This window comes from Giraffa tippelskirchi, chromosome 12 (genome assembly GCF_054371585.1).
Source record: "Giraffa tippelskirchi isolate mGirTip1 chromosome 12, T2T-mGirTip1v1.2.pri, whole genome shotgun sequence".
In the NCBI taxonomy this organism is placed as follows: domain Eukaryota; kingdom Metazoa; phylum Chordata; class Mammalia; order Artiodactyla; family Giraffidae; genus Giraffa; species Giraffa tippelskirchi.
This window is the reverse complement of record NC_137286.1, coordinates 149380106-149402550: the sequence shown is the minus strand read 5'-3', so window position 1 is coordinate 149402550 and position 22445 is coordinate 149380106. Positions and strand designations below refer to the sequence as shown.

Genomic DNA, 22445 nt, shown 5'->3' with positions numbered 1-22445 from the left:
GACTAGTTTCAGGTAACTAGCAATGTGGAGGGCGTGTGCCCGGCGGGGCGGGGACAGGAGCCGCCCGTGGGGAAGAGGGAGATGACTTCTCAGGAGGATGAGGCTGGGCTGGCACCTGGGGCAGGTGAGCACCAGGACCGCTGGTGGTGAGCGTCGGGGCAGGGCTGGAGCACCGGGAGGAGGAGTCGGATCTCCCGCCCCCAGACCCTAGCCCACAGCCTCAAAGGGGCCAGCGCAGGACGCAGAACAAGGGCCTGGGGGCCGGTCACCCCACGGGGTCGGGAGAGCGCAGTGTTGCGGCCTGAGCCCCCAGGGCCGGTGCTCCGGGCCGCCCTGCCGCAGACAAGCACACCTTCCGTCCTCCCTGCAGCAAGAAGTGCTCCCCACCTCTCTACCCAGCTTGAGCGGGGGTGGAAGCCAGCGCCAAAAATAAGAGCAGGCTTTCTGCTGACTGCACCGCCCTCTCCAGCTATCCCGCGGATAAAAACTGTGCCCAGCGTCGCAGGGCACCCGCTCTTCCGCCTCGAAGGGCGGCCGCGGTCTGCAGACTGGGAGGTCTCCACGTGGCCGCGAGGGCCGCCAAGGATGATGGCTGATAATCTGACTTGGTCGTGAGACTAAAGAAGAGACTGCCCGTGTGGAAGGAAAAAGCAACACGGGAAAAGCTAGTCAATGCAACCCCACACCTGTAGCCTGAAGGTGCCCTGCGACACACTCGCCACCTTCAAGAATGACCTCCTCGTACATCACTCACACACTCAGGCTCAGCGTCAGACGTGAACCAGCCAGTGACATTGTTTTCAAGTAATAACACAGCCCCTGAGAGTTAACCCATGTGAGAATGCACTTGCATGCACGCACACACATGCACACACACACACATACTTGTACACACATGCACACACACATATGCACACACGATCACACTTGTACACGCAAGCACACGTGTGCATACTTGTATACGTATGCACACATGTGTGCACACAAACACATGTGCTCAAGCAGCTCAAGAAGCCCTGGGAGGTGTGCGCTGGCCCTGCCCAGGCCCCAGCTGGCGCCCACCTCGGCCTAGGGCCCCACCATGCATGCAGTCCCGGCCAGGACCCAAAGTGCCACCAGGCAGGAAAGGCCATGTTCCCCGCCCACAGAAGGCGTGGGGGTCGCAGGCCCGGCACCGACACTTACCGCTATTCTCAGGATGGACGCCTTGACCGAGGTCCATCTGTCCTGCCTGCGGTCTATGACCAGGATGAACCCGATGCCAGCGTCCTGCAGGCTGAAACGAGAGAGTGTGGTCAGTGTGCACCTGGAGGTCCAGCTGTCCCTGCGGCGCGTCTCCGGGAAGAGCTCAGGGTGAATGGCCGCCCCTGAAACCCTGACACCATTCCTGCTTCGCAGGGCGCCACGACCAGAGGAGCACGGAGCCGCGTGCGGCAGTGCCCCAAGCTCGGCGGGTGCCTCCCCCGCGGGGCTCGCTCCGACCGAGGTGGACAGACCGGCGCTGCGTTTCCCACCCTGACACCAAGCAGCTCGCAGCGCAGAGAGGCGGGCCGGGCCCTTCCATCCCGGAGCCCAGCTGCTCCACTCGGAGCCCGGCAGCTTCCCTTCCACGTGGATTCGCCAGCGAGCCCGTCACAGGGAGCCAACGACCTGGGCATCACGTCAGCCCCAGCATCGGGGTCCCCGGGGCTCATCCACGGTCTACAATCACCGTCGAGGTTGATGGCACGGCCACAGTTTGGGGAGAGCCCCCCGTGGCGCCTGGCGGTGTGCGAGCATCCAATGGAGACAGGAGACGAGGGGCGGCTTCTCACGGCAGCATCCGTGAGAAAGATGCTGAGGCCGGGAACCACAGCCTGTCCCGCTCAGCCTGACACGCCTGAGTCACTGCCGAACCGGAGGTGCTTCCGCGGGACGACCCGCCTCCAGCCCCGCCAGCCAGCGTGGGCAGCAGCGCCCGCCAGCCAATCCCGCAAAGGACTGAGAGCGCAGCCTAGACTCTGACGGGAGCGTTGATTGCCAAGTCTCTGCACATATCCGGGAGCCACAGCGGGTTTAAATAAAACCCAGAAATACATGGAATACATATAAATTTATGTGGCCGTGGCAGTACTCTGCCTGCTATGAACGTTATATAACATGGTGTGAGCTGAAACAGCCCAAACCCTCCCTGATCTCAGAGCAGGGACAGAGACACACAGTCACACCTGTGCCTGCACTCCTGTGTGGGGCCATGCACACCTGTATAGGAGCAGGCCCTCCTGTGTAGGCGCCTGCACACCTGGGCAGGTATGCACACCTGTGTGGGTTAGGGTCCTCTGCTGAGACTGACCATCCCCCAGCGGCCCCTCTCCTCTGGGGGGACAAGTCACAGGCTGTCCCCTGACGACCAGCACATGCCACTTCTCCACAGCCTGTGTCTGCACCCCCCACCCCACTTCCTGACCAGCTGTCCTGTGGCCCCGCTCCTCCTGGGCCTGGAACGTCTCCTCTGTGGCCCCTGTGCTGACGGCCTGTCCCGTTCAGGTACAAGCAGGGCCGGCAGCCTGGCCTCGGGCAGTGGGACGCGGCCCGGGGCCTCCACTCCCCCGCCTGCCTCACTTGCACATCCCAGCCACCCGCACCGCCCTGTCCCTCGGGGTCTTTAACTCGCTCTGTGCGTCTGAATGCCGGACAGTAACAACTCCATGACGTCGAAGCCTCCTGTTACGGCCGCAATGCACACGCCAGCGTCATGACCAGCACTGACAAACAGCAGGGAGGAGATGGCACCTCTGAAATCACCATTTCAGGTGAGACGTAAGGAACCTCCTGGATTCACGGAAATGAGACTGGAAGGCGGGATTTTAGGCCAGCAGGTGTCGAGCAGGCAGCTCACGCTCCTGGTTTAGGAAACACACCGACTCGAGCCCTGTGGTCACCTGGCCACTGCCCAGCAGGGACTGGTGGGGCAGCTGGAGGGACGGGCCCCTCCCACCCACGGGCCCCTGCACTGAAGCTCGGGCTGTGCCTCCGCCAACCCTTGTAGTGACCCAAGAGGCAGCCGGAGTCACGGACGGAGGCTCAGACAGACAAGTCACTTGCCCAGAGTCACACAGCTGGTGAGCACAGACGGGACGCCCATGGTCTGGCTCCCCGTCCAGACCCCCCAGGCCGCGTCCACCCTGCAGGGCAAAGCAGCCCCTCTGTCCCGCCCACCCTGGACTGCGTCGGGCCAGGCAGGGCCCTCCCCTTGAGGGGGCCCGGCCCCAGAAGCAGTTGGCAGAGACGCCCCACCCTAGGACCCGGCTCGGGGCCACGACGGCTCCACCACCAGACGTAGCAGGAGGCGCCTCATGTGAGGACCCGGGGCCCCTCCACGGCCCCCTCCACCCCCACGACTGCAGCCCCAGAGCCAGGCCACATGACGCGCCCCGTCCCCAGGAGCCAGGGCCCAGCACCCGGGGCCTGTCTGCCACCCTGTGTGCACAGGAGGGCCCCGTCTGCCCGGCCCCCAACTGTTACCTCACGCACACAGGGGAGAGGGCGGGCGGCTCACGCTTGGTCACGGAAAAGGCGGGTCCCCCAGGGTCCCCGTGCACCAGGCCTGGGGCGGACTGCGCTGAAGTCAGCGGACAAGGAAATTGAAGCAGAGAACCCGGAAGCTGCAGCCACAGGGATGAGCCCCCGGACCCTGGCACACGGCCAGGCAGACACAGACGTAACCTCCAGCCTCCTGACGGCTGCCCGACCGCTGAGTGAGGCTGATGAGTCGCTTTTGGCCCAAACAGTCCAATAGGCGCAGAGCTCCCGCAGACTCTGGTTCCGGGAGCCGTGCGTGCTCGCGTGTCCCCTCCATCACCCCAGGCCCGCTAAGCCCTCGGGGGGCCTGGAGACCAGGCCTGAGGTCCCCGCATCTCCCCGCCCAGCTCCGGGCCCCCTGTGTCCTGTTCTCACCGCGACACATCACAGAGCAGGGTCGGGCGGAGACGTGGGGACTCCGGGCCCAAGCTGGCACCACCCCCACCCACAGGGCTCACGGTGGGCCTTGACCCGGGGGAGGGTCAGTGTTCTCGGGCCCACTCGGCCTGGAGCTGCGGTGGGGGAGCAAGCGGGCCCTTGTGGGAGGGGCTGGAAGGAGGTACGGGCAGGCTGGTGACCATCCCGAATCAGGCCTGGCAGGTGTGGACAGGCGTTGGGGAAGTGGGTCCCCAGGGCCCGTTGGCGGAAAGGTCTGGCCTCCCAGAGGGGCCCTGGGGGCTGGGTCAGCCTGGGGGTGGGGGTGGGGGAGGGGATGGGGGGCCAGGCGGGGTGGCGGTGGGGGAGGCACAGTCGACTCCCAGGCCCCCCTCCCCCCGCCACACTGGTTAGCCCGTCTCTCTCTCCCTCTATCCCACACTTGGACACGGTCTGGGAGGCTGCGAACGTCACAGAGACGAGGCTGGGCCCGTGCCCTGGCCTGGGCTTGCCCGCCGGGTGTGAGCGCAGGGACGCGGGGCAGGGCCCGAGCGCTCAGGCCCAGCCTTGCTCCCAGCTGCCCCCCCTCTGCCTTCCTGCCTCAAAGCCGCCCTGGTAAGCGCCACATGTGCAGCACGGTCTCTTCGCGCTGGTCAGCTTGTCAGAGCTCAACGGCAAAAAAGGCCTCGGACTTTTCACAAAGCTCCCCACGGGCTGACAGCACCACATCCGTCCTCAGGCTCCGTGCCCATCAGGGTCAGATGCGCGACGGGCAGAGCAGGACGGGGCAGGCGTCCCGGGCACATGGATGGCCGCGCCCCCCGCCATGGCCCAGCGGGCACCGGGCTTGGTGCTCAGTCGCCCAGTCGTGTCCGACTCCGCGACCCCGCGGACTGCAGCCCACCAGGCTCCCCGGTCCATGGGATTCTCCAGGCACGAATCCTGGGCTGGGTTGCCATTTCCTGCTCCAGGGGATCTTCCTGACCCAGGAGTGGAACCGGGGTCTCCTGCATTGCAGATGGATTCTTTACTGACTGAGCTACCAGGTGGCAGAGAAACCCCACCAAGCACATCGATTCCACAACCACATTAAACACACACACACCGGGCCGCCTCTTTGTAACCAGAGTGATTGCTCCCCCGACGGCGTAAACCCAGCACCCCGCGGGAAACCAGACTCCTGCGCAGACCCTCGGGATCCACGTTACCTGTTTTGCGCGCAAGCTCCAGGTCGGGGCGGGCCGTCCGCTCTGCTCCCTGGAGCTGCTCAGGCGCCTCCCTCCTCCCGGAGCTGAAACCCCAGCCAAGGCGGTCTCTGGGCACACAGCCCCGCCGTGTGCACAGGCTGGTGGGTCAGCCTGGGCTCCCCAGGGAGGGGCTCCCACACCCCACACGGCAGCGCAGGGCGAGCCCCCTCCTCCCGGGCAGGTCTCGTCCTCCTCCCGCAGGTGAAGGGCAGGGCCGGCCGCTCCAAGCTGGACACCAGCACATGACCGCTGCGTATCCTCCGAGTGGGGACATCCCACGCTTCCCAGCCCCCGGCCCCTGGGAACTGAAGGACGGCCAGCCGGGCCTGGAACTGAACTTTTATGTTTATTTAACTTTGATTTTTCAAACTAAAGGACACTGGATGGCAGTGACAGAATAAAGATTGCAGGAAAGAAAGCAGACTGAGATGGGTGGCCTCTGGCTCCCCAGGAGAACAAGATCGGGAGGATGGAGAGACAGAACCCGTGGGGAGAGGTCGCCCCGTGGGGAGGGGACCCTGAGCTTCAGACACACAGGGCAATGGGCTGACGCCGGCCGCAGACGGCAGTGAAAATGGCCTTCACTTGCTACGGACGTGAGTGCGAGGGCCTGAGGGCCGCTACAGCAGAGCTCCCCACCCGCCAGATGGGGACCAAGGCCGCTCTGACGGCAGGAAGCCGAGGCAGCCCCGGCTGGGGCTCAGTGCCCGGTCCACCCACAGCAGAGGCAGCCGCGGAAGCACAGGCAGGGCGCCTGCCGCAGGCCACCGACAAGAAGGGGCTGGGACGGCGCGCACGCGGTCGGGTTCAGGGAGATCTGCACAGGAATGCAGCCGGACACTCCCCGTGGTTTCCCACGGGGAGGGTGAGCGCTACTGCCTGTCCACACACATCTGGGCTGCTCAGGACACGTCCACCCATTTTCTCTCTTTACGTGCAAAAGTCAACCGAAAATTCACGTGGATGTCACAGCCACAGCAAGAAGAGAGGTGCTGCCAGGGGCAGAAGGCCGGACGATCTAAAGCTTAGCCAGCTCGACGGGGTGGCCTGGCGGCCATACGGGGCGGGAGCAGCCTGGCTGCAGGACTCTGAATGAGGCATGGCCCGAACGCAGGGCTGGAGCTTAAGAACAGCACTTAAACCCCGCTCCTTCCACAAGCACCCCGCATTTCTCTGTCACGCGGCCCACACAAACTGCATGTGGGGACGGGTGCGTGTGTGTAGTCTGCATGCTTGTGTGTGGTGTGTGTGCACAGATGTGCAGTATACACTCACTCCTATGCATGTATGAGCGTACATGTGTGTGGTGTTGATGCCTGTATGTGCACATGTGTGTGGTGAGCACATGCACACTTGTGTGTACAAGTGTGAGCATAAACACATGATGCGTGCTTGTGCATGTGTGTTTTGTGAGTGCGCACACACTCACACATGTGGTGAGCATGTATACCTGTATGTGTACACACACATGCGTGGTGAGCACATGTATGCATGTGTGTACACACATGTGGTGCGTGCATGCATCCCTGTACCTGCATATACACGTGGCGAGCATGTGTACACCTGTATCTGTGTGCACACATGTATGATAAGCACATGTATGTTTGTGTGTACACGTGTGCAAAGTGTGTGTACCCCTGTACCTGTGTGTACACACGTGGTGCGTGCATGCACCCCTGTACCTGCATATACACGTGTGGTGAGCATGTGTACACATGTATCTGTATGCACATACGTACGATAAGCTCATGTACATTTGTGTGTACACTCGTGTGGCGAGGGTGTGTACACCTGTACCTGTGTGTACACGTGTGGTGAGCACACTCACGCCTGTGTGGGGGTGACCTGTGTGCGTGCACCTCTTCTCAGGGTGAACGTGGCCCACCACGAAAGCTGCCTGGGAGAGGCTCCTCTGTCTGCAGGAGCGGGGCGATCTGAGCCGGGTCCACAAAAAGTCCGCATCCTTATCGGCCTCAAGTCATCTGGGACCCAGGCCTGTGGTCCCCGGGCTGGGGAGGGGCAGCAGGTGGGCAGGAATGTGACCCTTAGATGTTACCTTCCAAACCCGGTGGGCAGGTGTGGGAGGCCCCTAGGGATCCTGTAGGGCGGCCAAGTGGGTCCTTCAGAGAACATCTCAGTGTTGGCAACACTGTGACCCTGCGTGTAAGTGTGCACGTTTGTGCCTGTGTGTCTGCATGGGCGTGCACCTGTGCCCACAGGGAGGCCTCTGGTGGCCACCTTCACTGGGAGGGGGTCAGCTTTTGCCACAAGGAGGGAGGGAGGTGTGAAGGGCGTTTTCCCGGATACCAGGAACGGGCTTCCTGTTCTCGTGTCTGCTGCGTCCGGGCGAGGCCTGCCCAGCAGCCAAGAGTTTCGGAATGACCCGCGACCATGAATCGGATACAGCGGTCTGCACTGGCGCTCCCGGCCCCACGTGAGATGACGGAGAGCAGGGGAGGGAAGGTTTCAGAGGACCAAGGGAAGCTTGTTTGGTGACGGTAGGAGTCAGCGTCTGGGAAGCCAGGGGCTCGTCCACTGGACCTGCGTGGACTGTAGAGCCCGCCTGGTCGCAGATCGCCCCCAGGCTGCCTGGAGTCGGTGCCGCCTGGGGTTTCTAAAGGCGCCCCCTCCCCGGCCTCCGCACTCCCTGGTTTAGGAGACTCGGGCCCACAGTACCAGCCATGGCCACCAGGTGGCAGCCCGCCCCTCACCGGGTCCCACGTGGAGGCCCCGCGGGCAGCATCCCTGCCTTGCTTTACCCGCGGACACAGAGTGTCTCCCCACCTTTAAAGGTGCATCGAAGCTTCCAGAAACGCAGCTGCATGTGAGCTGATGGACAGCAGCACCTCGGTTTCCCTCACACAGGGCTGATCCCCACCACGCCCCAGGAACCGCCCCTGACAGTGCTGGGGGGCCGGGTGGGGGGCAGGGCCCCCAGACCCCGGCCTCCTGGACGGCCTGTCGGGCAGCCTGTCCCCCGCTGGCCCTTCATGCAGCTGAGGAAAGACGAGTGGGTCCCAATGTGGGATTTCACTGCGGGTGGAAGGGCATCTGGTCCACAGGACTCCCGACTACATCCTTCACCCGGAAGAAGAGACCGTGAACAGAACACGCGTAACCATCATGATACAAACGGTACACACGTCCAGCTGGAGATGGTGCCGCGGGTCTGGGCCGCACGCACGTCCACGCACCACAGCTCTCCAGGGCACAGTCACACATAGTCCCTCCTTGGCTACAAAGGGAAGTGTGTGCCGTGCTTGCGGATCTCGCAGGGACCGTGTGTGCAACCTTGGAGATGAGGGCTGGGAGGCTCCGCCCTGCTGGGGTGAGAACCCTTTAAAAGGGGGAAACAAAGGTGCCGGTCCCCGTGAAGGGGCGGCAGGGGTGCTGGGGTGAGGGATGGGGGGGCCGACCCCTGGGCCTAGGCTGACCTCACTCTGTCTGTGGACGAAGCCGGTCTGTACAGCAAACACTCACTGAGGAGCCGCTGTCTGACCTGTGAGCCGGGCAGACGCAGACCGACCCCGAGTGCCAGCCAACGGGGACAGTCCAGCCCACGAAGCTGGGCCGCCAGCGGACTGGGGTGTGACGGAAAGCCCCCCGGAGGAGAGGGCCCGTACTTGAGAAGGAGCAACCCGGGCCGAGGGCATGAGAGCAAGGGCCCTGAGGCCGGGAGGCCTGAGGACCAGCAGCACCAGTGGGGGCGGTGTCCCAGGGAGGGGAGACCAAGAGGGTGGGGGCTCGGCCTGCTGTGCGCAGAAAAGGCTCACCTCTGACCCGCCAGAAAGAAAGGGACCTCTGCCCTTTCCACGCCTGCAAATGACCTGAAACCTGATTCCTGCACTGGCAGGGAAGGTCACCCCAGCGAACCGTCTTAAGCGGGCAGAGGGAGACCACAGAAGCCCCCCGTGGCCCCTGGCTCAGCACAGAGAGGTCACTGCAGATGGCCGCCCGCCGGACATGCGGTCCAGGGCCCACCACCACCTCGGCCGGGGCTGGGGAGTCACAGAGACGGCTTGTGGCCACTTCCGGCCTCAGGACTCTGGGCCACACGTCTCTGCACGGGGGCGCAAGGGAAATGGACAGGGGGCGGGGATGCAACGTGGTGGCTGCGGGCGCTCCAGCCCCAGGACTGGCACACAGCCCATCCACCTTCGCAGATGCCTGCTACGTCTCCGACTCCCCCGCCAACGGGCCAGGGAGGAGGAGTGGGCACTTGGCTGGCTCCATGCAGGGACCTAACATGGGCATGGGTGACGTCTCGACCCGGGGCAGGCGGCACCAGTCTCGGCTCCCAGGTGTAGGACTGAGAACAGGGACTCAGACCCTCCCTAGGCAGCATCCACACGAACCTTACTGTGCTGTGAGCTCCACTGCCCGACCTGGGACGGGCCTGGGGTTCACAGGCGATGGTGGGGGACAAGTCACAGGGGGCCGAGGGCCACGCCCCTCCCAGACATGGAGCCATCAGCCCTGGAGACGTCACGGAGGGGAGCTTGCCGAGCTAGCCAGAAGCCCGCCCTCCGGAGGACCAGTGAGACCACTGGGGCCCACGGTCTGGCTCACAGCCGGCTGTCTCCCTGTTAAAACCTGGGCTCCCTGAAACCAGTGTGGCAGCCCTTCCTCTTACTGGCCTGTCCCCGGCGTCCCACCCTCAGGACTGGGTGGCTTTTCCATGTCCTCCTGTTGGGAAGCCAAGACCCAGACCCACTGTCCCGAATCCCCACCCCAAAACACCCCTCGGTGCCGCTCCACACGGGCAGCCCCACCTCCTGCCCTCTCCAGACCCTTGAACCCACTCAAGCAACGTCCCCTGAGGTCCAGGGCCCTCGTTCATGGGACAGCCGCGACGCTTGCCTTCCTGGCTGGAAACCGAAGAGTGAAGGTAAATGAGACACAGGATCGCAGGCCTCCATGAAGTCCCTCAGGGGGCACAGCCTGCCTGAGGGCCCTAAGGAAGACTGGTCACTCCCAGGACAGTGGCTGGACCACCCACCTCAGCTCGGCTGCTCGGAGCCTGGCCCATCAAGTTGGGTCCACAGAAAGAGGGGACAGTGACCACAGACCCCCCACCCCACCCCGTGGTGCTGTCTAGGTCCTTCTGCCAAGTGACCCTCACCACCCACGTCCTGCAGAAGGGCTCTTTCATCCTAACACCCCCACCCCACACTGGGCGGTGAGGGGCCAACGCTGACTGGGTACTGGTGGTCACACTTGCTGTCTGGCCGGCCTCCTAGATTAGACCAGTTCATCGCACTGTGACCCGCCTCCCGGAACTTGGCCGAGGGGGCATGCTGACCGCACCCTGGGGGCGAGCCTGCCCTGCACTCACCCCCACCTCTGGCACTGCGAAAAAGAGAAGCATCAGACGCCAGGCCACTCCCTGTGGCCCAGCGGGGCGGCTGGAGTGGGAGGTCCACGCCTCACCCGTCCAAGGGGGTGTACCTGGGCAGCACTGCATCTGCCCCCCGCCTCCTGGCCGTGGAAGAGTATCTGCAACCCCCGGAGGGGGGATCGGGGCCCTTGCGCACCTGGGGATGCTGGTGAGGTAGGTCATGACATTCTGGAAGTCCTGGTCTGGGACGTCGCCGAAGGCCGGGTAGTTGGGAAAGGTGATGACCGGGCTGCCGTCCTGGCCCCGCCCGCCTGGGGAGAGCAGAGGGCAGCGGTCGGCACCCCCGGGGCCTCAGGGGCGGGTGACCCCAGATCCCACCGCGAGGCCACAGAGCCCCCGCGCCCCTGCACCCCCCCCCCCGCCCAGCCCCTCACCCCCGCCCCCGCCCAGCCCCTCACCCCGCCCCCGCCCAGCCCCTCACCCCCGCCCCCGCCCAGCCCCTCACCCCCGCCCCCGCCCCCGCCCAGCCCCTCACCCCCGCCCACGCGCCTGAGCCCCGCCCACGCGCCGGAGCCACGCCCCCGCCCTGCATCCCGCCCCCGCCCCGCCCCCGCGCCTGAGCCACGCCCCCGCCCTGCATCCCGCCCCCGCCCGGCCCCTCACCCCCGCCCCACTCTGCATCCCGCCCCGCCCCGCCCACGCGCCTGAGCCACGCCCACGCCCTGCATCCCGCCCCCGCCCCGCTCCCTGAGCTCCACCCCGCGAGATCAGAGCCCCCGCGCCCGCCCCGCCCTGCATCCCGCCCACGCCCCGCCCCCTGCATCTAGCCCCGTCCACGCTCCTGAACCCCGCCCCTCCCCTGAGCCGCGCCCCGCCCTGCCTGGCCTCGGCACTCACCCGACAGGTAAGCGAAGCGCTTCTGAAGCTGGTCCCGGATGTCGGCAGCACACAGCGGGCTGATGTCGTGGTGCATGATCTCATCTGCGGGAGGACAGAGCAGACGGACACGCAGTCACCGGGGACCGCCCACCGCGGACACCGAGGGGGCTCCGCTTTCCGGTACAGAAACCCTTGTTTCTCAGCGCACAAGTGAGGCATCAATATTTAACGTGTGGTGTGTCAGAGGCACGCAGAAAGGCGGAGGGATGGACAGACAGGGACAGGCAGGCAGAAGGGAGGCCGGGGGTGCAGAGCAGGGCCCGCGGCTGAGGACGGCCCGGGACAGATGCTCAGGGAGCAGGCCGCTTTGGTCTGCAAGCGCACAGCCATGTCCTGGAAGTGGCCCAGGCCATCCCCGGAGGCCCTCACCTGCTGTCTACGCAATGACTCACTGGTCACAATGGAAAGCTGGCCACCGCAGTGGGTCCAGACACACACACCTGGCGCCTCACCCCTGCTGGACACTGACCCTGAGCAGGGCTCCAAGCCCATCCACAGCCCGACGCTGACGCCCGCAAGTCCTAGACCAAGGCCGGCAGCAACCCAGGTACAGCCTTGAGACATCAGCCAGAAACAAAGGTTTAGCAAGACTCTTGGGAACGCAGACATGGACAGCGGTGTGTGAGGTGCTGGGGCGTCGGCGGGCGGCCACAGGGCCAGGGTCCTGGGCCTGCGGGACCTGCATCTTAGCGCTGCCTGGCTGGTACCGCATGACTGACCCCCCGTGTCTTGTGTCTGCAGGCCTGGGTGTCCTGGAGATTTCTCTGCAGACACTCACGACTCACGCTGGTCACTGGCAAATGGCTTAAGTCAGTTCTTCTATACCCGGATTAAGACATAGGCCCCTCACAGGCTGGAGATTTGGGCCACAAAGACCTTGGACCCTGAGAGCTCAGTGGAGGTAGCGAAACGCCCTCCGCCCTCCGCCCTCCGCGTGGCCGAGCCTCCATCCTGCAGACAGGCACATGGGAGCAGGTGGTGTGTTAGACACACAGCGAATCCCAGACCCCAGCTGTTGTCTGTGGACCTGCCGCCCCCACACTGGCTGCCCTGTGACTCTGCCTGGTGCGGATGAGGAGGGGGCGGGCAGTGCTCTGGCCCCAGGACTGAGCAGAGGTCCATGCCCATCACACTCAGGGCCGGGGCTCCGCCAGTCAGTCCACGGCAGCTCAGGGCAGTGCAGCCTCCCTGAGCATGGAAACCTCTCAGCACGGCTTCTTTTGTGGGAGAAAAACAGCTGAAAATGATTGCGCCAAGAGAACGTGAAATGTTTCTAATTCCAGACAAGGTGGATCATGGCCATCACACCGCATTTGTTTGGAACAGACGTCGGGTGTGACAGACACGCAGCTGCATGGAGGTTGGGAAGCCAGGCTTCACGCTGCCCATACTGTTGAGTGTGGACGCTGGGCTCCTCAAGGCTGGCCTCCGCCGCCCAAGACAAGCATGTCACAGAGACGTTCCCCAGGCAGCAGTTCAGGTTTCAAAGTAGGATCGCCTGCACGGTCCTTTAAGACAAACAGACACAACTCCTCCATGTTCGACGGCCGCTGGCTGCCCCTCAGAGAGCTGAGAACCACCGGGCAGTTTCCAGCCACCATGGATGCCCGCGGTGTGTGTCACATGGCCCCCTGTGGACAGCAGGTGTTGGGGGGTGAGACACTCGCTTCTTTATCCTGCACTCGAGGGGCTGCGGCTGCTTGAGAAGGAAGTGAGGTGCCTGCCTGCCCCTTCTGTGGTCAGGGACAGGAAGCGGGGTCGAGCCACCCACTGGGTCAGGGTCAGGGGACGCCCGGCTCCTCCACAGACCCAGTGTGTGTGTGCACAGCGCCTTACAGAAACCGCCGACCCCAGCCTTCCTGTGGCCCAGACATGCGTGGGGACTGCAGGCTGTGACCCGTCACAGGGCCGTTTGAGGCGAGAGGGATGCGGGTGGGGGGGGAGGTCGGGAGGAGCTGGGCGCCTGGCGGGGGGAGGGGGTGCCCAGGGTCCCAGGGCACAGAGCCCGCTGCCCGGTCAGGAGCCAGTGGGAATGGCCCCTCGCTGAGCTCATAGCTCAGCCATCCGGAGACCCAGCTCAGTTGTACATGAGGACAAAGGGGAAGGACTCCTTCCTGCCCACTGTTGGAATCTCTGCCCACAGAGCTGTCCCGAGTCCCGCTTGGTCTGGGCAGCATCAGAGAGTCGGTGGCGGTTGCGGAGGGGAGGCCACGCTTTCATCTTTATGCCGCTTCATCTCAACACAATCAGACTCCAGCAGCAAACTTCCTTCCTCTGGCAAACTGACTCCTGGACTCTCTCTCTTTAGGACGAGGATGTCGTAATGCATCGCGGGCGGCCTCTGGCCCGTCCTGTCTTTGGGAAGGGCCTCTGAGTAGCTGTGTTTGCCAGCCCCACCTCGGGCAGGGAACACACACACGGGCAGGGCTGGCAGGACGCAGGGTGGACCCTGGTAACCCTGGAAACCCACCCCAGGTGGTGGTGGCCAGGGTCAAAGGGGCCCACAGATCCAGCAGGAGCCTCGTGTTCAGGTTCGGGGGCCGGTTCCTGCCCCGCAGGTGACCTTGGATCTCACCGTGAGGAGACAGGAGGCTGAGCAGGGCCCCTGAGAAGGGGTCCGCAGCTGGTGAGAGGCCCTGGGCTCCGAAGTCGGCTAAGTCCATCACGAGCTAATTCCCTTCCTTGTTTACATCTGGCTGAACATCCACACCCAAGGCTTCCGTTTGTTTTCTATCAAAATACACCCGTGATGCACTTTCAGAGTCCAAGGTGGACAGTCTGGGGGCTTCCACCAGCGCGCTCAGGTGGGAGTCCCAGCTCACCAGGACCCCCCCACCCCCAGGGGTCTCCAGGCCGGAGCAGAGCGTGTGCAAAGGGATGGCCACGAAGCGGGGAGAGCGTGCCTGGGGCTGCGAACAGCTCCGGCCTGGCCCTTGGCCGGGGGGACCAGGTCAGCTCTCCAAGTGTCCGGTCCAGCAGGAGAGACATCTCCATGGCAACCTGTGGTCTGGTCTACAGCTCTGGGGTTAACCCTCCGGGATGCTGCAGACCTACACCCACCGGGGCTGAGTCTGCTCTCACAGCCCACCCAGGGTATTTTTAAGGAGTTATTTGTCACTGGATTAGGCACAAACAGTTCCCATCATGTACAATGTATCGTTAACTCAGGTCACCAACATTCTCCCGATTTGCCGATCTCAGAAAGTGAATCCTCCTGTATTTTAAAATAAAAGTCCCCATATGAGAAGATGCTTGGCCAAACTCGTCCTCAGGGAAGGGCAAGCACGTGCAGGTTTGAAAACCGAAGGGCAGAGACCAATAAGGATTCAAAAGTCAGTGCCCCGAGCGACTGGGAAGCAGGCCGTGGGCCCTGAAGACGCTGCATGTGGCTGAGAAGCTGGCGAGGCATCAGGGAGGGGGGCAGGCTGAGTGTCCACGCTGCCGCCCAAGCGAGGAAGGGGTACAGGGGAGCCTTGAAGGGCTGGGGGGCTACTGGGCACAGTTGAGGGAAACACGCATCTTTGGATGAAGCAGCAAGTCAGAAATCTGATGTTGGCACACCCAGCACTGAACTTATTCTCACGGACAGATAGCGGGGTCGGTGGAGGCCACGGAGAGGCTTTGGGAGCTCCAACCGCGCGGTGCTGGGGCTCCGAGGGGCATGAGAGGGGCTGGTCCTGCCCACCCGGCCGCAGCCCAGAGGGGACACATGAGCGGCTGGCAGGCCCTGACTGCAGAGCTCCAATGGAGGGCCTGGGCCTCCCCGGCGAGGCCTCCCTGGGGAGGGGTCCCATGAAGCAGGTCCAGACCTGGGGGTGGGCCGGGACTCAGCAGGAGGCCTGGTGGCCACGTTGGGGGCAGTTTAGACACATGACACTCTGAGTGCCCAGCCTGGGTGGGCTGGACGGGGGTGGTTCACACACACCCGCCAGGCATGTGCCCACCCAGCAAGGGCCGGGTGGCAGGCAGGCCAGGCACGGAGGGGAGGGAGCTCAGGGTGGCCTGGGGGCCTCGGGTGTGGGGTCCGCACGGAGTCTGGGCGCCAGGTCTCTGCGGACCTTTCATCACCGACAAACGTAGCTCCTTCCGGTGACCCCGCTCCCACCCGGCCCTCGGCGGACCTGCCCCGGGTGCCGCTCCCGAGCCCAGCCGGCCCACCAGGCAGGTAGCCACACGCAGGGACCCGAGATCACAGAGTCACCGCAGGCAGAGCCCGTCGGGCGGCCAGAGCCGGGCCAGGCCAGGCCCCTCTCCTAGGCCCTCACTGCCCTTCCCACGGCCGAACGCCCGCCTCCACCCCGGGCCTGAGGCTCAGTCCTCACCGAAGTGTTCTGTCCTTCTCCAGGCGCCCAGGCCTGCGGGATCTGCCTGATGAGTGGAGGCCGCCACTTAAACACACGCCCACCGGCCCGAGCCCCTGGGCCAGCACACACGGGAGACGGGAAAGACAGACAGGTGAGAAAGACATGGAGAGACAGAGGGAACAGCACAGACAGAGGAGAGAGAGGAAGGGAGATGCCGTGACCTGTCCGCAAACAGCAGGCGCGAGTGGAAGTTGAGTGGAAGGTGGCATCGGGGTCATGGTAGGGAAGGGCCACCCGGGCGGGCGGGTCCAGGGCCTCGTCGAGGGAGGGGGCTCACACCACCGGTGCCAGCGACTCTGGGAAAAGGGACGGACACTTTCTCTGGTAGGAAAACAGAGTGTTTTCAGAGACTGGGGGCGAAGCCCTCCAGCCCTTGGGTCCCCCGCAGTAAAACCACGTGGGCGCGAAGGAGGACCCAGCAGCTGGCAGGGAGCTAGCTGCCCCGGGGGGGAGACCTCAAAGCCCTGAGTCCGAGAAGCCTGCCTTCCGAGATTCCAGCCTTGTCATCCCGACGCCACACGCTGTCACCCCAGGGGGAGCTCGACGCCTGCACTCTCACCCCCAGGACAAGCCCTGTGATCCGGGTGTAAACGTGATGACTGATTTTCTGCCCTAGCCCCCCCCAGCATTCACCCTCTGAACCTCATCCACCAGTAAATTCACACACACGGTCTCCTCTTTAGGAAACGGAAAACTTCAGACACCAAAGGGGAGGGTGTGGCTGATACATTACAATGTACAGAAGACCTATTTAATGAATTACTCCTCAGTCCTCAGCAGAAATACCCACTGGAAGATGAACTCTCAACAAAGCCCTGCAAAAATAGCACCTTCCTCTCTAGAAACGTGACCGGGAAACCCAGGCGCCTCCGCACGGGCCCATCTCTTTGTTCTCGGTCACCACAGGCGAGACTCTCCCCGAGCCGGGCAGGTACGGGGGCGCCAGCCCCAGACCGCCCCCTGCGACGCCCCCCTGTCCGGCCCTGCTGGTCCGGCCCCTGCTGGCGTGGAGAGCCCCATGCCCAGCGTCTCTGGGAGCGGAACAAAGGAGCTTCCAGGCTGAGCGGCGACTGTGCCCCCATGCTGGCAGGCGCTGCCCAGGACGGGGGAGAGGACGGGCACAGGCCGGGGGGGGGGGGGATGCGGCCCGCCCGCCCATCCAGGAGGCCCCCTGCAGGCTCGCCGCCGGCCCGGGCTCCCGAGCAGGTCCCGCATCCAGGCCCCGGGGCCCCCGCCCTCGCCCAGCCCACCTGTGCGGGTCTTCAGGAGCAGCCAGAGCGCGGACAGGTCCCGCGACAGCAGGGAGAGGAGGCTCAGGCTCATGCTGGCGCCCGCCGGCCGCGTCAGGAGGCAGCGCCCCGCCACCCGGCACGCCCGCACCAGGCGCACAAAGGGAGGCGGCCGCGCTCCATGCCGGGCGCCCACCCGCCGGACGAGGACCCGGCTCTGCCCTGGGGCCTCGAGTTAGCCCTCCTGGAGCCCCGCGGTCCGCCTGCCTGTTCCGCTTGCAGCCGGTAAACTGCGCTCAGCGGGGTGGTGCCTGGGCTCCCGGGGGCCGGCTCCCTCCCCGCCGCCCGTCCCAGCCCTCCCTGTGGGGCCCCGGGCTCAGCAGTTCCTAAGCCTGCAGGCGGGGCGGGCGGGTGGGTGGGTGGTTGGGCAGGAGGGCCTGGGGGCTGGAACTGCCAAGACCTCCTGGGGCGACCCCTCAGGTCCTCAGGAAGCAGACTCTGAATGAGGCACCCCCACCCAGGGTGTGGGGCCTGGGGGAGCTCATTAAAGCGCAGGTCGGGTTCTGCAGGTGGTGTGATGCTCCCGGGAGGCCCGGGGCTCCCTCCGAGGACCGGGTCTCCAGCAGGAGGGACCCCAGGGGCTGAGCCCAGGCTGGAGGACCTGGAGAGGACAGTGCTCGGGTCGGGCTGGGACCGGCCGTAGCCATGTATCCTTGGGCATTGCGGCTCGTCCTCTGCATCCCTGGCACGCGGCCGACCACACCCACCCCACCCCCGTCTGGGCCCCGGGGCCTCGACCCCCAGCAGAGGCCCTGGAGTCCAGCCGCTCACGCCACCCGGGGCAGCAGTCACTGCGCACCACGCGCCCCGTCCACACCCCGCCATCTGTCACGTGGCTCTGGGTCTGACCTGATCTTCGCTGGACGGGTCCCGTGTCCCCCTCCTCACGGCTCCTCCGTGGCCTCCCTCTCACGGCCTCCCGCTGACACTGGACAGGCCTCCTCCCTCGAGCTCTCACACGCTCCCGGGGCACCGGGACCAGGGACCTTCCCGCAGAGCAGGGGCGACTCTGAGCCTCACCCACGCCCGGCTCACACCGCAGGCGGCGCTAGTCTCAGCACAGCCTCCAGGATCACGATCCAACTCCTCGGAGATGCGGACACCATGACGGCCCAAGAGCAGTCCGCTCCAGCCCGAGGGACACCTCGGGCATCCGGCGCCGTGGAGGACGCCTGTGGAGTGAGTGACGTGAGCCGGAGAGTGGCCATTCAAAGAGCCCCGATGTGCTCTGGCGAGGTCACGCTGCTGAGGCTCCATCCCTCTCGCCTGCTCCTGGGGCCCTTTCTTCCCGACTGCAGAGCACCTGGGGCCTGACCAGTGCCCTCCTGACCAACTGAGTCAAGGGGAAGGCTCTGGTCACCGTCTCAGGCGGTTGCCACGCTCCGTGCCCAGCCGCTGGGCCCAAGCTCTGGGCCCCTGGGCTCCACTGTGGGTGCCCTTCTCCAGCCCACGACACAGGATCTGCTTTTCTCGTTTCCCTCCAGGCTGTGCTTGAATGAGAGACACGCGCCCAGCCTGCTGTCTGAGGTCCGAGGCCTGCCGCCTGGGGAGACTGGTGGACGGACTCCCAACGCCTGCCCTGGGCTCCTGCGGAACCACCCTGAAGGCACCACGGCATGGTCTGCACCAAACAAGCATGTGCCCTGCTTTGAAACCAGAGCCCTTAGGAACTCCAGCACGGAGTTTCAAGAGGAGTTAGTGGTTTGGAGGTTTCCCCGCTAAAGGCACATGATCGGTTCCTCCATTCATCAAACGTGCAGCAGCGGCTGGTGAGGCGTGGGGTCCCCATGAGCAGCCAGACTCCGGGGTCCCCGGGGGAGGCAGGGGTGGGTGGGGGAGCTTCCCCAGCAGCAGCTGCAGTCGGGGAGGCGTGAGGACAGCTCCCTCTTGGGGTCTCCGGCCCAAGGACCCACGGAGCTGAGGGCCATGGGCACGCCCGCAGGTCTGCACACCTCAGCCTGCCCCCCATGGCTGTGGAGCTCTGGTCCCCGTGATGTGAGCCTCAGGCCGTCTGCCCCCACTCCAGGATGCCCCCCAGGGCCAAGCTCCGCACCCCAGGCTCAGCTGTGCCCCAGTGTGGGTGCCCACCGTGAACGCATAGAATGCACACGACAGATGGGACTAGATCCTGGGCGGGAGGTGGGGGAGCAGCCGCCCCCGGACCCTCGCCCCCCTCCGTTCCGCTCCACGCCCCCCGTACCCTCGCCCCCTCTGTCCCCCTCCGCGCTCCCAAAGCCCGCCAGTGTGGCACTCGGGCCGCAGGCGACCCTCTCGTGGCTCTCCTCGGCCTCAGACCTCTGCGTCAGCTCCTGGGTGCCCCTCTGTGCCTCCCCGTCCACAGACTCCCCCCGGAAGCACACCAGGCTTTCCTTCTCACAGTGCTGATGGCTCTGAGGCCACGGGCCCGGTCCCTGCTTTTCACGTCCGCCCGACGTGCTGACGGCTCTGAGGCCACGGGCCCGGTCCCTGCTTTTCACGTCCGCCCGACGTGCTGACGGCTCTGAGGCCACGGGCCCGGTCCCTGCTTTTCACGTCCGCCCGACGTGCTGACGGCTCTGAGGCCACGGGCCCGGTCCCTGCTTTTCACGTCCGCCCGACGTGCTGACGGCTCTGAGGCCACGGGCCCGGTCCCTGCTTTTCACGTCCGCCCGACGTGCTGACGGCTCTGAGGCCACGGGTCCGGTCCCTGCTTTCCACGTCCGCCCGACGTGCTGACGGCTCTGAGGCCACGGGTCCGGTCCCTGCTTTTCACGTCCGCCCGACGTGCTGACGGCTCTGAGGCCACGGGTCCGGTCCCTGCTTTTCACGTCCGCCCGATGTGCTGACGGCTCTGAGGCCACGGGTCCGGTCCCTGCTTTTCACGTCCCCCTGATGTGCTGACGGCTCTGAGGCCATGGGTCTGGTCCCTGCTTTTCACGTCCGCCCGAGGCTGCGCTCTCAACAGGGGGCCAAACTCAGAGTGGGAGGGGGCCAAAGAGCGCACACACTCCCCGCGGTCACTGGGACGGTTCAGTAGCTAGCGCCCTGCAGGTCCGCGAGGACGGCCCTGGGCCAGGGGTGACAGGCCACACGGGCACAGCTGAGTCGGAGCCCGGAGTGGCAGCCAGACGCCCCGACACGCGGCTTCAGGCCCTCGAGCTCACCCAAGACCCGGCACGGGGCTCCATGGGAGAGTTTGTTTAAGGTGCCAAGGTTCTCCAAGGTGGGGGGGGCTGGTGATTTTTCAATTACTCACATCTTTCTGATTGACAAAGAGGGCCCTTTTATATGGCTCTGCCCAGCAGGCCACCAGCACAAGAAGGGCAAGAGCCAGCGGCAGGAGAGGCTGCAGAGAGTTGGGGACAAGGGCAGACAGTGGAAGCGGAGCTGGAGGCTGACCACAGGCCTAGGGTCTGGGCGGGGGGCAGGGCAGAACCTCTGTTCCCGAGGGGAAGGGCGTCCAGCACCCCTACTACCCCGCAGGAGCTCCCTTAGCTGGAAAGAGTCGCAGGCAGGGACCTGACTGTGAATAGGGCGTGTTGTTTGAGGACACAGCATTAAGCCTCACGATGAGCATTCAGCACACGGTGTAGACGGAGCCACGCTCTGAGCACACAGTGCTCGGGCCGCCCTGGTGCACCCCGGCCTCCCGCCCTGCTGGTCCCGCACACAGTCACAGACACCAGCCATTAATCCTTCCCCGCCCAGGGGCGCAAGATGAGCGAACCCAGGACAGTCTCCCGTGGGTGAGACGGCCCTCCCGGAACCCCACAAGAACATCCGGAGGTGTGACTTTATAGCCGGATCCAGGCCCCGGAAGGTGCAGGGCCCCAAGCGGACTCAGGCCGCCACCCTCTGCAGCCGCGCCAGCTGGTGACGGAGCGGGAGGGGCCCCTGTCCCTGACTCACAGGTGTCCTGTTTGCTGAGGCCTCGCCACCTGGCCCTGGAGCGTCGTCATGGCGACCTGTGCGGCAGGTGTCCCTGCTCCGCAAAGCCTCCCGGGGGGCGCCTCATCCTCGCCCAGCCTGGCGGGCCCCTCCCGCGTCCCCTCCTTACCTCCGGGTCCCCCTCCTGCGTCCTCCATCCCTCTGAGCCTCTGTGTTCTTCACAGCCCGGGTTGCCCTCTTTTAGGGGAAAGTGCCCGGCTCTGCCCCGTCTACTCAGCTCAGAGCCGAATGTGTCCTCCCAGCCTCAAGCTCACCCATGGCCGCAGAATAAGAAGCAGGCTTCCTGGCATGACGGCAGGCCCTGAGGGGCCGGCCCGAGCGGTGGCCCTCCCCGCTGGCCGTCACATCCCCTCGCCCCCAGGCTTCCCCTTGAGCTCCTGCCATGAACTCGGCAGTGAGACCCTGGGCCGGGTGTGCTGGGCCCGCTCCTGGGCCACGTGCCATCCCTGCCCGGCGGACTAGAGGCAGGCGGGGGTCAGCAGCACAGGGTCCCAGGCAGCTCTCAGCTCACTCCGGCGCCGCAGTCCACACACACACTCAGGAGCCTGGGCCAACACCCCGGCTCGAGGCCGTGCTCACAGGGGAGACACCCCCACCGCCCCTCCATTGTCCTGGTCTTTCGGGTCGCCCGGCCCCCTTCCCCTAGGGCTTTCCAATGACTTTGGTTTTGTCTGGAGCCTGGACTACAGTCTCCTGTGAAGGTGGGTGGGGTCTGCCGTCCACCCACCCTCCACGGACAACCGGCAGGCCGTCAGCGCTGTCCGTGTGCTGCAGACCCTCAGAAGGGCAGACCCTTCCTCACTTTCCACCCAAGGTGGCTTAGCCCCCCGGCCCCAAGTCCACGGGGAGCCTGAGATGACGGGCCCGTGGTCCGTGGCCGAGTCGCAGAGGGCTGCCACGGGGCTGCGCTCCAAGACCCAGGGCCCTTTCGGGGAAGGGAGCGGGCTTGTTGCTGTTGTGGCCGGAGCCACCAGGCCAGCAGCCACCTCTCCGCGCCCCAGGCCTCTCCTGCCTGCTTCCCCTGCAGCCAGAACAGCCAGACCAGACCCCTCAACGGAGAGGCGCACACACACCCCAGACACCTGCCTCCTTCCTGCGCTGCGGGGATCACAGCTGGAGGGGAGGCGCCTGGGGGTGCTGGCTCGGCACGTCTGACCTCGGCCTGCGGGGTCAAGTGCGAGGGCGCAGGGAGGCCTGACTGCCTCGTGGGCAGCGGAGACAGGGGCCCATGAAGTCGGAGCAAAGCACGTCTGCACGGCATCCGCGACGAGCCTAGCTCAGAGCCAGCCAGGATGAGCCCCCACGGCCCCAGGGCAGGTGCTTCTCCCTGCTCTCTGGCGCCCCTTCCTTCTGACTACAGCCTGATTCTGGTGTGCAGTCACCCGCCTGTCCAGCACACACCCAG

General features: G+C 65.3%; 1 protein-coding gene and 1 long non-coding RNA gene across 12 annotated transcripts in view; one reads left to right on the top strand and one right to left on the bottom strand.

Moving 5' to 3' along the window:
- MCF2L (MCF.2 cell line derived transforming sequence like) overlaps positions 1–22445 on the bottom strand; it is a 104283-nt gene that overhangs the window by 29193 nt on the left and 52645 nt on the right. For 8 of the 11 annotated variants that reach the window (XM_081551507.1, XM_081551511.1, XM_081551509.1 and 5 more), the window contains 3 exons: positions 11419–11502; positions 10718–10832; positions 1186–1276 (listed from right to left, as the gene is read on the bottom strand). In XM_081551507.1, coding sequence (XP_081407633.1) covers positions 1186–1276; positions 10718–10832; positions 11419–11502 — 290 coding nt within the window. Of the gene's footprint in view, positions 1–1185; positions 1277–10717; positions 10833–11418; positions 11503–17074; positions 17148–22445 lie in introns of those variants that run through there. The other 3 variants (XM_081551510.1, XM_081551515.1, XM_081551518.1) reach the window with 1 other exon arrangement.
- Positions 11390–14707, top strand: LOC145530345 (uncharacterized). The gene is made up of 2 exons (XR_014071680.1): positions 11390–11580; positions 12202–14707. It is a non-coding gene; the product is annotated as an uncharacterized LOC145530345 (long non-coding RNA).